The 17,503-nt window shown below is 35.4% G+C and overlaps 1 protein-coding gene across 3 annotated transcripts; it reads left to right on the forward strand.

Annotated features, from left to right (window-relative positions):
* Positions 1-1,770: 1,770 nt before the first annotated feature.
* Positions 1,771-17,210, forward strand: LOC114140364 (6-phosphofructo-2-kinase/fructose-2,6-bisphosphatase 1-like). 3 transcript variants are annotated; one of them, XM_028010171.1, is made up of 14 exons: positions 1,772-1,958; positions 7,983-8,108; positions 8,218-8,314; positions 8,970-9,036; positions 9,290-9,364; positions 10,306-10,362; positions 10,439-10,560; positions 11,648-11,855; positions 13,043-13,189; positions 13,899-14,003; positions 14,921-15,050; positions 15,143-15,205; positions 15,285-15,349; positions 17,087-17,210. In XM_028010171.1, exons 1-14 carry the CDS (start codon positions 1,799-1,801, stop codon positions 17,144-17,146), a joined length of 1,482 nt encoding a protein of 493 aa, XP_027865972.1. In that variant the 5' UTR covers positions 1,772-1,798; the 3' UTR covers positions 17,147-17,210. The 3 variants fall into 3 exon arrangements, with proteins under 3 accessions (XP_027865974.1, XP_027865972.1, XP_027865973.1); XM_028010172.1 differs by lacking the exon at positions 1,772-1,958 and adding an exon at positions 5,782-5,906; XM_028010173.1 differs by lacking the exons at positions 15,143-15,205; positions 15,285-15,349 and having other exon boundaries at positions 1,771-1,958.
* Positions 17,211-17,503: the final 293 nt, after the last annotated feature.

Here is a 17,503-nt window from a genome sequence, read left to right on the forward strand (position 1 = left end):
CCTCAAAGACATTGCCATGCTGCAAAGCCGGTTAAGCAGTTGTATATTTTACATGCAACTTTGGCCTCCAAAGTCCCCGGGTCCATATCTGGAAACATCTGGCAGGTATGCTAGACAAATATCCCCAATCCAGGAAGGCCGATGCTGTAACTTTATAGATTTATCGTATGTGCTGATGGCTCAGCACCAGAAACTGCTCAGATCTGCTGGCTTTGTTTTGGCATTTTCTGTTAAATAAGCAACGAGGATGTAATCCATTTTTATTTGAATCTTTTGAAAGCTTGTTTTAACATGTCACAAGCAATCTTCCCCACAACTCTGCCTGCTGCTGGGAAGCTGCATCACGTTATAGCTTTTCCTGAAAAACAGAAACTCTGCTTTCTTATCTTGAAGATGACATTTACATTCCTTTACACCACCTAGTTTTAACTATTGCATAAGAAAAAAAACAACCGAAAGTTAAAATTTCCTATTATTTTATTGAATGGAAACCACACAGTTAGATTTTAGATGGTAAGAGAGGTATCACACTTTAACTATCGGGCTCAATCATTCATAGTTTCGATTTTGTATTAACTACATGTGTTTCACAACCTGCTCTGTTTGCTGATGCAAGCAAAAGATTAAAAAGTACAGTAGATTACATGATAGTTACAGTATCTCCTGAGATTAGAATACAGATATCTACATTTATGGAAGAGCATTGACAAATGGAAATATTTCTGAAGATTTTAGCACTTTGTCGTGTCACAATCACATACTAATGTATTTTATGAAATTTTATGCAACAGATAAGTGAATAATTGGAAGGAAAATTATGCAAGAAAATTGTATCCCAATACGGTGGATCACCAATATTCATGGATCACAATTGCCCAAGAATAGGTCCCACTCCCCCAACTCAGTGTTTACACTTGCACATGAAAACAGCTGTTCAATTACACAACTGTACATCTTTGAAAAACAGAAGTGGAGCTTTCTGCACAACCAACAAGAATGCAGCAGTGGTTTCTGAATGGTAAGTCAACAACAATGTCTTTTCCAGCAGCCATTTCGCAGTGCAAACAGCGGTAAAACCAGCTAATCAAATGTGCTGGAGCTTTGCTGGAGGAGCTAGATAACAGTGCAGTGCCTGTCAAATGTGATATAACAATAGGACGGTTTTTGAAACAGCTCATTTTTAGACACCAAAAACCATAAATGGCTGGGTGGTAACACAAAAAGTTAGCAATAACTTTACCACAGGAGGTTATGTAATTCCCCATGGACTTACAAGTTATATGTTTTTATAAATTATTTTAGAGGCAATAAATGTCTATATGTAATTTCTACAATAAAAATCCCTACAAATATTATTTTCAGGGCCTTAAGTTGTTTAGGAGAGACAGAGCATGAGACAGAGCAAATCCGCTCTTTGGATTTGAAAGCACAGGGACCCTAAAAAAATACATTGAAGTTGGTGGTTACAATGTGACAAAATGTTAAGGTCAAGGGATGGGAAGACTTTTGCAAGGCACTTCCCAATTTGTCAAAAGGAACACCTCTCAAGACTGTGTAGGCTTCCTCTTCAGTGGAAATCAAGACAGTCTGATTGTTTTAATCTGAGATAACAGTCAACTTCTCATTGCCCTTTGCCTTTTCTACAGTGTTCCCTCTGAGTACTGCTTCTCTCTGCAATGTGTGTATATTGTGAACTTTGGCCGTGGCAAACATTAAAGGACAAGCCCACATGCTGCTATCATATGTCCTGCGGGCCGCAGAAAGTGATGGCTTAGAGAGGACGGGGCTTGGCTTGAGAATGCATTGGCAGGGGGCATCCGTGTCTTTAAAAAGATCTTTGCTGCCACATGATCCTGTTTGTGATTGTGATGGTGCACTGGTTGCTTCGCTGGAAGCGTTAGAAAGAATGGAGCCTTCCCAACTGGAATATGTAAGACGCCGCAGGTGTGACAGTGCAGGTGAGCCCTTTCTAGGGAGCATGTCATTGAACGGCTATCTATTAATGTGCAACACCTTAGTGTGGTCAGGGTGACTGGGTTCAGCAGAGTTTAAAAAACATCTGTGCCGTCATGCTTCATAAATCAATGGAGTACTGCTTCTCTGTTTTACTGTAGAGACTTCAAAGAAGCATGAATAAGAGAAAAAGTTAACAGATGTCATCATAGTTAATCAGTTTAATCAAAATTTCACTGTTTTCTCCATAGCTACCTTGATGACATGTAATAAACACCCTAATGCACTTTAAGAGAAAATATATAATTGGACGCTTGAGATCGTCCAAGTCTCCAAAGCTTAAGGTTGTTTTTCTTTTGCAAGGTTAAAAAACAGGAAAAGATTCATTGCAATACATGGATTTTCCTCAATTTGCAGCTGTAGCCACTGTATAAAAGGGGAATGAGAAGACAGTGATGAAAGTCTGAGTTGTTGTTGTTTACATTTGGGTTGGTTGAACTGTTGAAGGGTTAAATACCAAAGAACGTTACATGCAGTTCATAAGCAGAACATACAGGCCTCACACGTCCTGCCCGTTAGATTTTGAATTCAAAATAAAAAAAACTGGTTCATAATGATATTCTTTTGGGAGATCCTTGAATTGTGGATTTAAATATGGTGTTGCCAGAGGTGGATAGTATAATTGGTTGTCAAGCTCAGACAACCAATACTTTCTTAGTAGAGAATAGAAAAAAATATGAAAGGACTTTCTCTTCTTTGACTTTTAAAACCTAAAACCAGATCATTTGGGGAAAAACCTTATGACTTGATCTGATGTTGGCATTATTTTAGATAGTTTGCATTTAAAAAGCAGGTAAGGTAGTCTATTTTTTGAAACTGTTCAGCAGAAAATATTTTCATCAAGAGAGTTTTTTGTGTGAATAAAGTGTATCTGACTGAATTACAAAATATTTTAGGACATAAGTCAGGATCCCAGGTTCAAGCAGCTGAAATGATGTTCTTGTATAGAAGGGATTCAGCCTAGATTGGTTTGGTTTTGTATGATTTTCACAGATGCATTATTATGTTTTGGGCCTCTGACTTCACACTTCATTGCCACATCCTGAAAACTACGTACATTACCATCTAATTACAAGCTAATTATAGTTAGCCTACCGATTCACCAAATCCGTTTGCAAGGAAAGCGTCAGATGACTTTTTCTAGTCTGAGTAAACTTGAATATATCTTAAGGACAGCAAAAATTATCTCATTTAATTTAACAATTGTGTAAATCTTTCTTAGAAACATAAAATTTCCCTTGTGCTTTAACTCTCAGAATCATTGAGAACATACTGAAAATGAATAAGAAAAAGATTAAAAAGAAAGTAAGCCCAACGAAACATAACAAAACGTAAGCTAAGCATCTATTTACAACCTCCAACCCAGAAACTTTAATCTATACAAGTCTGACTTCACACTTGTCAAATCAGCCAGTCATCGGTAGTATTTTTAAAACTTGGAACTTGAGACAGAAATGTGTTTTTGTCCAGTAATGAGGAACCTCAGACAAACAACGGAAAAATAACTAAGAACTTGTGTGATTCAAAATGTTACCCAGTTATTATCAGCAACTTTAAGAGGTGGTACAATTTTCCTGTAATAAGAATGGAAATTTCCCATTTTTGTGTTTGAGTATTTTTAACATGAGACGTAGGACGTAGTTGTCAATGTTAGTCGTACTCAGCGATCTCAGCTTGCAGTAAAGACTAGAAAAAATGGTTGTATGTGTTCAACATTAATGTAAATCTGTCAAAATTCAGTAGTTTCTGTGCTTTATTGAAAAAAGGATATAAAAAAGCACTTTTCTTCCAATCATAGCAATCAAACAAAGGAGGGAATGAAATGACTGAGATGACTTCCTGTGTGTGTCAAGAAGCCCCTATTTTACATTTGCACAAGTAAAACTTACACATGCTTGACAATTACATTAATTTCTAAAAACCCCTGTTGGTTGTTTCTTCTGTTTGGCAGATTCTGAGCAGTGATAACATTATGGTGGTTCAGCACTTACAGTAGACGTACGAGCAGTCAGTGGAATTTTTAAACCATAGATTACAGATTACAGTAGAGGAACACGCTAAATGTAAGCGTTGAAAGATATCCAGATAAGTAGCTGAAAACATTTTCTTATCAGCTCAGTAAGAGAAGAGCCAAACTAAAGACTCATCTGATTGATTAAAGCTGCATATTTAAATAAATTGTATGCATTTAAAAAGGCAGAAATATTCTGATTCATTCAGATGCAGCAGTGTAAGTCACTTTAAACCTGCTTCCACTTGTTTTAAGAGATCCACCTCACAACATTGGAAGCTCAAAACACTGTCCTGAGCCGTATGCAACGAAATTTCGTTCTGTATACACCCTGTGCATGCAAAATGACAATAAAGTCAGTCTAAGTCTAAGTCTAAATTTAGGTGCTTAACCACGTTAGTGATTTGACCCAAATTTGTTTCCTCAAACACCTGTCTTTGCCGAGGAAAGGATGAAAGTTGAAGAAGAAAAAAAAAATCAGTGGTTCTGTTAAAAAAACAGTTTTCTTGCAAGTGACGCCAGTTGCGGTTTGCCTGCAGGGTGTGCTCTTCGCAACACATGGCCATCTGGGTTGTTGGTGTGCTGTAAAAATGCAATGCAAAAGTAAACCAAACCACATAGAAGAAACTTTCTACTGACAATAGAGCTTGCATTTCTATTAATTATATGGTTACATGCATCACACACACACACACACACACACACCCCTACACATTCTTATACTTCCATCAAACTGCGGACTTGCTATTGATTTCTATTCATTTAATAACTGCATGGATGACTAACCCAGATATTCTCACTAACTGTAACTATTATTAATCTATTCCTAACCCCAACCTTAGCCAAGAGTATCAGAAGAACCTCACTTTCTACAATGACCTCAATTTGTGGGTGAAAGTGGTAAAACAGGTCCTCTGTATGTAGCATATACAATAATACACACACACACACACATGTTCTTGTACTTCTATACAAACTGAAGGTTTTGTATTGATGTTCATCCATTTTAGTAAATTAAAAGATGCCATTCATTTACTAAATGAAATGACATCCATTTCATTCATTTACTAAATGAATGACATACAGGCATAAATGTCTGGGTTTATGACCAACCCAGACATTTTCTCTTACCCTAACTAATTTATTCCTAACCCTAATTAACTAAAATATAATTCACACCATCCCTCTAAATCTAACTGGTAGAGAGCAGTAGAACTGCAGGAAAGTACAGACGAGGAAAAGGTCCTCACTTTTCACAATGACCTCAATTTATGGGTGAACATGGTATAACAGGTCCTCTGTATGAAGTATATACAAGAACACACACACACACACAGACGCAAATTTATATATATAGAACTTGGCAAGGCCATTTCTTATTTTAAAATAAAAGTGTAACTTGCCCTCTAGTGGTGGATTGAAGGAATTTCCTATAAACAAAGTCAAAAGTGCTCATCTAAATTCATGAGCAGTTCTTTCTTGTTACTTGCTCAACTATTAAGAGACGTTGTTCTCACTCTCACGCCAGTTTACAGTATAAAAGATTAGGAATAATTAGACATGATTTATTGCTGTCTGAGGTCAAAGAAGAGACTTTGGCAGCTCTTATAAGGAGTTTTAAATAATGAAACAGATTGTAAGGCAGACAAGCAGTCTGGCCTCAGGTCCTCTGCGTCTCCTGCTCGCCAAGTGTTTTCCCTTAGCAACAGTCAGCTGATCTGCTGATCTCCATGTAGGTTCAGGAAAGCACACAGAACAGTGCACCTCGGCCGTTCACTCGTTCATTGTACCATGTCCACAGAGCATAAAAACCTCACACAGACCCGTCTGCTGAAGATCCGGGTGCCGTGGATGGGATATAACTTGAATCATAGGAGAGGATGTAAGTCCTGTGAAAAAACTTTAGTTTTGAAGTGAGATTCTAGTACTTCAGTTTGCTCTGCTTTTATTTTGTTTTAGCATTTGCCTTTTGGTTGAACGCTTCCTGCAGAGAAGTGTTAAACACTGATGTTTCTGAATACAGGTTGGGAATACATGTTCAGGTAAACATTTGATGAAACTTCTGTAAGAGCTAAAAATTTTATTCTGTAACATTGGTTATTATTGTGCATGGTTATTGTATACTTATTGTATATTTAGATATTTTCTTAAAGCTGCAGTATATTAGGGTGACCATATTTTACTTTGGGAATTCCAGGACAACCTGCAACGGGGGGAAGGAAAACATCTTGAAGCGGGGGCGGGGTGGGGGTGGAACCAGAACACCTTGGAGCAGGGGGGGTGGTGGAACCAGAACACTTTGCACCTTGGAGCGGGGGGGCTCTAAAGGCGGGGAAACTCCATGCATTTGCGCTTTGGCATGTTGTTGGCGTACTGACTATCTTCTGATTAAGAACAGGGCTGCCCGCACTGACGCGGCTCAGGGATTACGTGACACGCAGCGCCGTGCGCAGTGCCCTAGTGCCTGTAAATTTAATGGTTCAATGAAGGAAATTAAAAAAAACAGGACATTTCCTCACTTTCTAAAAAGAACCCGGGACGCCCGGGACAGGACGTGAAATACGGACATGTCCCGGGAAATACGGACGTTTGGTCACCCTAACAATGTTAAATCCCGTCCAAAATCCCGGACGATTTTTAAATTCCCCCCGGACATCTTTTTAGGTCTGAAAAGTAGGACATGTCCGTAAAAAGAGGACATCTGGTCACCCTACAGTATATAGCCTTTATAAAGACTATGTTTTTTTTAATGTTTTTTAAAACTGTCACCATGTTGTGACACTTTAATATGAGACACAATCTGTGAAAGATAAATGTCCTTCATCTCCTTCCTGAGCTATTCTTGCTGTCTGTAGAAATGAACCACTCCCAACCAAAAATGACCAATCAGAGGCAGGAGGAGGGTCTTAGTGCTGGCAATCGAACTCATGTACTCGCTGCTAAATGTAGTAATGGTGAAGAAACAATTCACTGTTACAGAAAAAACGTTTAGCCGCCAACATTGGTGGCTACTCTACCTAGCACTAGCATTAGCATTTCCAACATGCTCAAGATATCAAGATCCAAAAATCTCATTTAATTACATTGTTTACGGTTATTTGTGTGTTGTTATTGCATATTTAGATATTTCCTTAATAGTAAAATCTTCTTTTAGTATGTTTTTGTGTAAAAGCACCCTCTAGTGGAAGTACTGCATGACAGGAAATCAGAAAAAAATGGATGTGAAGTGGCTAGCTTGATCCATAACCTTTTTTGAAGATATCAAACAACTTGTTGTCTGAACGATGAACTTTAATTTTAAAGTTCATCGTGTTCAGACTTTGTGTGGGTTATTGTAAGTATTCTTTCAATTCATCAACATCAGATGAACAGGAGCATCTAGTGAAAAGAAACATATCAACTAAAAACCAGGCTATTAAAAGTAAACAAGAAGAAACTGGAACAATATTGTGGCTTTAATTTCAATGTATGACAGGCTTTAAAGAAGCGCATTGGTTGTTTTGACGTCCGACATGGCAGAGTCATGACGTCACGTGCAAAGGCTTGATAAACTCTTTCTTCAAAGTTTCTGCCTGTAAATCACTGGTATCTTTTGTACCTAAAGGAGTGACAAATTTTACCCAGCTCCATCATGTTTGGATAAGAAAAACAAGTGATTTGAAGACCAGGTTTTATTTTTTCCTTATTGTCAAATCTGAGTATGAAGCAAAGTGTTTGATGTCTGATATTAAGAGTTTTCACTGAAATCCAGATTTGCTTTGCAGAAATGTGTGTTTCCTTGTGTAACTCTTGTTCTTTTAATGAAGTTTACCTATCCAGTGACACAAACCTCCAGCAACACTGAACCGTACCGAGCTGGATTGTACCTAACAGATGTTGATTTCTTGAATATTTAATCACCGACCCAGTCCAGAATTACATCCCCTCTGTGTTTTTCGGTGTATGTTTTCCCTTTCAGCGTCTGTACCTCAGTTCTGCAACTCCCCAACAGTGATTGTGATGGTGGGATTACCTGCCAGAGGGAAGACATACATCTCCAAGAAGCTCACCCACTATCTAAACTGGATCGGAGTTCCTACAAAAGGTCCGTTTGAACCTTTAAATTCTTACATTTATTTATTTTATTAATGTATATAACAATTAATTGAATGCTGCATTTTCAAACCCAGATATTTTCTTTGAATTTCCACCAGTTTTTAATGTGGGCCAGTACCGCAGAGAGGCAGTCAAGACCTACAAGAACTTTGAGTTTTTTAAACCTGACAACGAAGAGGCCATGAGGATCCGCAAGTGAGTGCAAAGCTCATGAAAACTCATGAAAAAGGAATCATAATTGCTTTGACTTTTCTTTTACTTTTAGGCATTTGATCAGATTTGTGATCTAAACTGGTTCAGCTCTCTTGGCTAACTGGGAAATCATAAATCTGAGCAAACTAACATCACATGTGGTGTTCCTGTTGGACCACATTTGTTCAGCATCAACATTATTTTATAAGTATTTTATTTTTCTGATGAAATACAGCTTCATATTTCTGCCACAACATTATTACAATGCCTTAAAAACATTAAGAGTGTCTGTTGTATCAACAGGTTGATGGAGTATAATTTAAATTATTATACTTCCTTTTCTTTTGTAGAGCAATTTGAGTTAATATCAACTGTCCGATTAAAAGAAAAAATCTGATAGATTTTGCTCAAGGCTCTATTGTCAGGCCCTTTTCTGTCATAATTTTGATTATAGACTATTACAACTTAGCAGTATTTATACTGATATACCACTTTTTATTTCTTTGTCACCTGTTAACCACAGTGCCTTGCTGTAATAATGTATTTTTTTTCTGTAAAGAACTTCTGTATGAATGTTATGTCAAAATCATTTAAATACATTGTTATCTTGCTTTTTTTTATTATTGTTGCCCATTCAAGTTTGCCTTTTCTCTCTCAGGGCCTGCGCTTCAGCTGCGCTCAAAGACGTTGCTGCCTACTTCACAAAAGAACATGGACACGTAGCCGTAAGAAAATGGATAAATTAAACTTTCCTTCTAATTACTGTCCAGCATGATTTTATTGTTGTGGAGGAAAGACAATAAAGTGAAACAAAACATTCAGACTTTTTTTTCAGCTATTCACATATTTTAGAGAATTTGTCATTATTTGTGGATCTTACTGCCTGATCTAGGTGTTTCAGATGGTATTTTTTTATCTGAAGTGCTAAAAAAGTATGGTTTTTAAAAGTATTGATAATGATGGAAGCATGTCCTGTAGGTGTTTGATGCTACTAACACCACAAGAGAGAGGAGGGCCGTCATCAACAGTTTTGCAAAAGAAAACGGCTATAAGGTAAGTGACGAAGTGATTTTTAAAATCTCTACTACTGATATTTCTACTTCTTAACATAAAAAAACTGTTTTCATATTTTTTATTTGGAATACTGTTGAATTTACTAATCATTTGTTTGCTACTCATTAGATAAATGTTCTTTTCTGTGTCAAATAAGGCAATAAGTACTGTTTAAACGATGAATATGCGTTTACTACCTGAATTTTGTATATTTGTATATTTTTAATGTGGTTTTAAATTATTTAATTTAGTATAGCATTGTTGTAATTATCCTGGAAAAGAAAACACATGAAGTAAACTAATAGGAGAAATGTCAAATGCCATTTTTAATACTTTGCTACTCCAGCAAAATAAAGAAAACATAAAACAGTAAAAAAAAAAAAACCTTTACATTCATCAATAAAAGTGATAACAAAAACTCAGCAAAAATTGCATTAGTGACGATTTACACATTGAAAGCAACAGCTGATTGAAAAGTAGAAAAGTCCAATCACATTACCAGAGAAAAAACATTTGATGAGCCCCAAACTTTTGAAAAAAACAATCTGTGGACTGAAGAGACAATGAAGGTGCAGGTCCTACTACAATTGAAAGCTAAATTAGCTGCTTCTGGACCTAAATACCTCAGAAACATCAGTTCTGTTTTCTGAAAAGAAAACCTTGCAGGAAATTATTTGACTCTCAGTTTGTGACTTGTTTGAGTAGGATGTTCTCCCTTAATAAATTAAATTATCACTTGAAAATAAATTTTTGAAATTTACTCAGGATAACCTTGGGTAATTATACAAATAAGTTTGATCTTATAAAATATTTCCAAAGTGTAAGACTGGAATAAAAGCAGGAAGTCTACAAGGAGGCAAATACCTTTTCATAGTAATGTAAATATTGACTTCAATGTACTGAAATTACAACAAAATGTTGAAATGATTTCTTATTTACAGGTGTTCTTTGTAGAATCAATCTGTGATGACCCAGACATAATAACCGAGAATATTAAGGTGAGGCACAAACAAAATATCCATACTTGTTAGAAGTGGGGATTTTAATTAAAGTCTAAAACCAGTTTTTTTACAGCAAGTAAAATTTGGCAGCCCAGATTATATCGACCGTGACATAGAAGAGGCCATGACGGACTTCATCCAGCGCATTGAGTGCTACAAGGCGAGCTACACGTCAATAGACGATGAGAGAGACAGGTACTGAGCAACTCATGTGTCGCAAAAACACAAAATCCTACCAAGTATTTTTGGTGTTTCTCAAACTTTTTCAGGCCCAGCAGGACCACTTACCCCATTTAAGTACCACCTATCTTGAAATTGTCCCCGCAATAACACAACATCTCAATATATACAATCTGAAACAAAAAGATTTGTCTCTTAACTCATTGTCTTTGTTCCTCTGAGTGTGAAGGATGGCGCTGTTTTGTAAATGTGACTGGCCACAATAAATTCAAGAAAAGGTCTACAAGAGACGCTTTGAGTTATGATAGAAAACACATGGATATCAGAAAAGCTCTTTACTACAAATGTTATTAGTGTACACTAATAACATTTTTAGGGCTATTTGTAATTTGGAAGCATAATAAAAGAAAAATAGACTTGAGTTGCTTTGGTAAAAACATTTTCTTTCAGCCAGTAGATAGCCCAACATAAATAATTTTATTTTAGGAGTTAAGATGCAGTTAGTCAACCTGGAGTGCAACTGCCTCGTCACCGACATATCGCATTCAGCTTAGCCACAAACCTAAACCTGCATTGTGTTGAAAGACAAACGTTCTGCCACCCACCCTGAGAAACTTTTCTCAAGTATCTTCAGGCTCTCGATTTAGTGACCCGGTCATAAGCCAGTTATCATAATTATTTTTAAATACAATCCTTTGGTAAGCTAATTGTAGCGTCGCACTTTGAGCTCACGTCACGGCAAATAAACAGTTATTTACATGCAGTACCTCATGGACCACAGTTTGAGAAAGACGTCCTAGTGCAAATACTTTAATACACGTGAAATAAGACAAAACTAACCTATAAGTAACTTTTTAACAAGATACATGAGCTTGCTTACTGTCAATAATCCCTTAATATTAATGAAAAAGTTCCTACATCTTTCTGAAAAGTCACTTGTAAGTTTGTTTTGTCTTATTTCAAGTATAATAAGATATTTTTACTAGAAACTAAACCAAAAATACTTGGTAATATTTTGTGTTTTTGTCGTGAAGAAGGTGAACGGATTAAATATTTAAGTAATTGTTTATAAAATATGTCCCTATCTCTTTATTTTGACTAGGAAACTCTCCTACATAAAGATCTTTGATGTGGGCAGTAGGTTCTTGGTGAACCGAGTCCAGGATCACATCCAGAGCCGGATCGTCTATTACCTCATGAACATCCACGTCACACCGAGGACCATTTACCTGAGCCGCCACGGAGAGAGTGAACTCAACCTGTTGGGTCGGATAGGCGGCGATTCGGGTTTATCACCACGAGGTCTAAAGGTGAGCTTAGATTTTAAAACTTTTTAAGCCCCACGCCCCTGGTAGTGGGGGCAGATTTTTAACTTCTGTTTTTGTTTGTTTTATTCCGGATTTCCAAAAACTGCTCTTGAATTGGAGTCAAATATATAAATTTTTTATTGTTTTATTATATTTAAGTAAAACATAAATGTGAGTGTTTGAAATAAAAAATTAATAAAAAAGTAAAAACATGTAATAATTAATAAAAACACAGAAAATCCCCAGTTTTGTTGACGGTGTCAACCTGAACCAAAGGCGAAACACAAAATCTTACTGAGGTTGTTTGGTCTAGTTTTTAGAGCAAATATTTTAGTATACTTGAAATAAGACAAAACCAACTTACAAGTAACTTTTCATAATATGTATAGGAGCTTTTTAAGTGAATAATTATTTTATTGGCAGATTATATAATTTATAACAAGACATTTGTCCTATGTTATAAGTTATCTAATCTACCAATGGAATAAGTAAATTAAAGTAAATATTAAGGAATTATTGACTTTAAACAAGTTCTAACATCTTGATGAACAGTTACTTATAACTGTAGCATAGTACCATTTCAATGGTACTATGATATTTACACTAGAAACTAGACTGAAATTACTTGGATTTTATGCTTAGTTTTTTACTAAAACTACTGTAAATTTCCTCAGCTGCATCAATCTTTGCACAATTTACAGTGACAAGTTGATTTAGGGTATCCAACAGTTTGCAGCTGTTGGATGCAAACTGCTGCAAACTGTTTTTATGATATATTTAAAATACCATGAATATGGTATCATAAATATTATAAATATTATGAATATGGTATTTTAGAAATACCATATTTATGATATTTCTAAAATATTTACATCCTGTACAAAAATTCTGGTAAGGGTAAAAAAACATCGGAAATTATTTTATGTTCAGTCCTCATTTTCTCTGAAACTGTAGAGAAAACAGTTTCAGAAAAACAGAAACTGTTTTCACTTCCATCAGAAGTGATTCTTACACTTCTAATGGAGTCTCCCAAGTGTCGGCTTTATTTCAATACCAAGATTATTGAAATAGAACTTCTAATTGCTGACAAAAATTAAATTAGATTTTGGTGTATTTTAAAAACAAGCCTTAATTCTGAGAAACTTATCTTACATTCTCAATAACAACATAAAAAAGCATCTTTCCTGCAGTTTGCTGATGCCTTGGCGAAGTTTATCAGAGGTCAGAACATCAAGGACCTGAAGGTGTGGACGAGCCACATGAAGAGGACCATCCAGACTGCAGAGGCTCTGGGCGTCCAGTACGAACAGTGGAAAGCTCTCAACGAGATCGATGCTGTGAGGTTAAAAGACTTTTACAAACATAAATAGTTGTTTGCAGATCTGGTGATGTTTCTTTACCTCCTTTAACATGTTCCCTTAAGTGAGAGACAGATAAACCGGCTCCCTGTCCAGCCTTATTAGTTCAAACTGTTATAAATATTTTCTTAATTTATCTGAGTCTAATGTGGTCAGGTTTACACCCAGGAAAATCAACACAAATCTGCCCTGTTAGAATGGTTTTCTTGTCTTTCCCATTTTGAAAAGTGGCAAGAAATGAACAAGTCAAACAATATTCATAACCTAGGAAAACAAAAAATAATGGGCTATTAATCTAAAGTTTCTGGACAGTCACAATTTAATGAGGTAGTATAAATTACAAAAAAAGTTTAGTTACAGTCATTTCAGTGGGAATTGTTTGGACTCTTTTTACAGTATTAAAATTATAATTTTAAGCTTTTGTCTCTTTTACAAATTCAAATCAAATTCAATTTAAAAATACTTTATTGATTCCAAATGGAGATTAAATTAAAGGTTCCATTTTGTGTTAAAGGTATTATAAACACAAACATATTTCAGTCCTGTTGATTCACTCAAGCTGCACTTTTCTCTTACCACATTTTAAATATGATGCTTAGAGCTTAAGGATTCCCTAAGCTTCTTCGTATAATGTTTTCTATAAAAACATCTCAGTTTAAATTAACATTTTATTCTTGTTTTTTCTAAGGGTGTTTGTGAGGAGTTAACATATGAGGAGATTCAGGAGAACTTTCCCGATGAGTTTGCGATGAGAGACCAGGAGAAATATCGTTACCGTTACCCAAAGGGCGAGGTAAGAGCTGCTTTCATTAGATGACAACTTTTTCCTAATTTTATGTTTACATTTAATGATCTATCACTTCTAATTTTGGAATTTGCAAACTTACTTGTTAACTTTTGACTTACTTTTCTTCCAACTGGACTAACAGGGAAGGTAAATGTAATAGTAATAATAAAATAAAAGTACCTTAATTAAAAACACTATTCATGTAGAATTGTTCAATTAAGAGAAATGTGTATTTTATCAGACATTATTATAATCAAGATGTGGTTTTAAGCTTATATATTTACTTACTTTACAGGCAGAATGTTATGGAAAGTGTTGAATAGTTAAACACATTTTAAATTAATTTTAGCACCGGTATTTGTAAATATTCAAATATTTAAACAAACTGATGTGTAAATTAAAAGTTGTTCTTGCAAACATTGAACATATTTTTGAGAATTTGAAATTGCAGTTTTTTCTTTATTTTTCTATTTTATTTTCCTATTGATAAAACCCATTAACAAATTGTTAAAATATTAATAAATAGCTATATCTGCATTCATCTAGGAATGTTAACTGAAAAACTGAAAATTCAGCTTCAACATAAAAAGGTGTGAATAGGTCACAATGAATTTAATGAAGTTTATCAAACCTTGTTTTCCCCAATAACTTAACGTTAATAAACTTAATTGGATCATTTATGACCAATTAAAACCTTTTTATTAAAGTTGGAGCTGCATTCTCTTGTTTTCAGTCTTCTAAATTGATAAAATTACAGATAAAAATAGCTTTTATTGAATGATAAAATGATACTTAAACACCCAACTGTAATCTTTAAGGTTCTTTTATGTGTCATTTTAAAGACTGGAGGGCCACAGAAAAACATGTGGTTTAAAGTTTAGGAATCAAAGCTAATATTAGTTTGGTTTGTCTTTATGACAAAGTCCTATGAGGATCTTGTTCAACGTCTGGAGCCGGTCATCATGGAGCTGGAGAGGCAGGAAAACGTCCTGGTCATCTGCCACCAAGCCATAATGCGCTGCCTGCTGTCCTACTTTCTAGACAAACCTGCAGGTACTAAAAGAGATGGACTGATTCACTTCTAATTATCACCACAAAATGTTCAGCTCTGAATGCTCAAACATTGTTTCCAATCACCTGTGAAGATGAGCTGCCTTATGTTAGGTGTCCCCTTCACACGGTTCTCAAACTCACTCCAGTAGCTTACGGTAAGCAGTAAATCATGCATCTTTAATAGCTGATCTCTGAATGCTTTCTTGACACTTTTGTTTTTGTCTTTCCTGCCAGGATGTAAAGTTGAGTCATTTTTTCTCAATATTGAAGCTGCCAACACACACAGAGAGAGGCCAGCGGTAAGATCCACAGGCGAATATTTTCTCTCTGAAGTGGATCAAAGATTTGTCCTGTTCAATAAACATAAAGATTTTATGTTTATTATTAAAAAAATTCACATTTTGCATGTTTTTGTACTTCCATTTGGGTTTCTACTGCTTTTAAAAACAACTAGAGCGATTAAAAACACACCCAGACAGGTTTTTGATAATAAATTAATGGTTTATAGTTCTTGGAAATGAACCGTTTCAAAAACATCTGAAATGTAACTTCACAAATCAGTAGGAACTGCCTGTTACCTAGCAACTCCAGCCCATTACCTACCAACCCAAGCTGAGTTCCAGCACATTTATTCAGCTGGTTTTAGTGCCATTTTACAATGGCTGTTGAAAAAGACAAATGTTTTGTTGTTGACTTACCATTTAGAAATGACTTCCTGCATTCTTGTTGGTTGTGCAGGAGGCTCCACTTTTACTTTTCAAAGATGTTCGGTTGTATAATTGCGTATGTTTACATGTATGAGTGTCAACATTGAGGTGCAGCAACTTATTTAGTTTGAAATGGAAAGGAACTCAACAGAAAGAATTGTCCAGACTAAAAGAATAATTTGTGTTAAAAATTTGATGAACATGTTTTAAACTTATCCTAACTTGATTAAGGAAGCATAATAGGTCACCTCTAAGAATATATATTGAGAGAAATATTGAGTGAAAGTGAAACAGGAAGATGGAAAAATGTTGGTAACTGAGGACATTTAGTGTCCAGAAGGAGAACTACATCAACTTGAGGGAGAGTGACTGAACAGGACTACCGAAAAAAGACAAAAACCAAACATGACGATAATAAAATTTCACAGGAATAACAGAATAACTCAGGACATTTCTCAGCTCTGAAAGTCAAAATTTTACCAGAAAAAACTCAGAATGTTTTAAACTAAAAACAGGACATTTCTGAGTTTAAGGTGATTTGAACATAAATGCAATCTGAACAAGGATAAGACTATTGATAAAGCAATAATTTCTGTTGATTTTGAGGTAGTTTTTTTTGTAATTAGTAAATAGTTTATAGCTCATAACTTTAGAGAAGAATAAAAAAAATTATAGAGGATTACTCTGCAGCATCTAAATAACCTCCACCAGGTTTTCAAGCTCAAGCTACATGTTTGGTATTGGTTTTCTTCACAATTAACAGAAGTTAAGTCTAAATTATGAATAAACTTCCAGATTTTTAAAACATTTTAAGAAGCTAAAAGAACCACTCAAAGATGAACATAAAGACTCTAAAAGAGAACCAGACAGATCCACCCTGAAAAACCTGACTTTTTTTGCATTCACCGGAATAAAAAATGTCTGAAGTTTTCACACGAACTTTGTCACACATTAGAGTTTTCCTGTGTAAAATAATTACAAAGTCATTTAAACAGAAACGCAACCGAAAGTTGGATCAATATTGAAATTACAGCTTTGGAGTAACATTATTTTAGTTAGAGAATTATTTTAGAGGAGCATATTTCCAACCTTTATACTTCTCTGTAACATAAGAAAATGGAACATTTATAAATCTACATTTATTTAAAGGTTTATATGTGAACTTCTTTGTGTTTTGAGGAAAAACTTCTTATGTATCCTTAATTTTAAAAATCTGGTTTCAATGAACAAAAGTAATTTCTACCAGGTTTCCTGTGGTGGCCCCATCATGCTTGGAAAATACTAGTAGCAGCCAGTAGGAATTTAATTTTCGTTTCTCTTTGTTTGCAGAATGTGAGCATCAGCAGAAAGACAGAGGAAGCTCTTCTGACAGTTCCTGACAACAACTAAAGTCATATCTGGGAGAAATGGACTACAGCTATCTTAATAGGTCGCAATAAATCTTAGAGAGCCACATACATGTTTTCTGATGGTAAACAGAAGAGAAATGGATCAACACAGAAGAACTGGAGGAGATGGAAGGTGTTAATCCAGACCAGAGAAGAAAAAGACCTACAACTGTGGATAGTTCCTGTCTAATCTGTGTGGTTGACGTTTCTGATTCTGTTGAACGCGTCACAAACAGGTGGAGGTTAAATGTTTTATGGAGATACTCTTCAGATGATGAAAACCGGATTAGGAATCAGCACCACAGACAGCTCCCAAACAAACAAATATTTGTTTGTTTACTTTAACTTCTTGCTGAAA

The sequence above is a fragment of the Xiphophorus couchianus genome, chromosome 24, assembly GCF_001444195.1.
Source record: "Xiphophorus couchianus chromosome 24, X_couchianus-1.0, whole genome shotgun sequence".
NCBI lineage: Eukaryota > Metazoa > Chordata > Actinopteri > Cyprinodontiformes > Poeciliidae > Xiphophorus > Xiphophorus couchianus.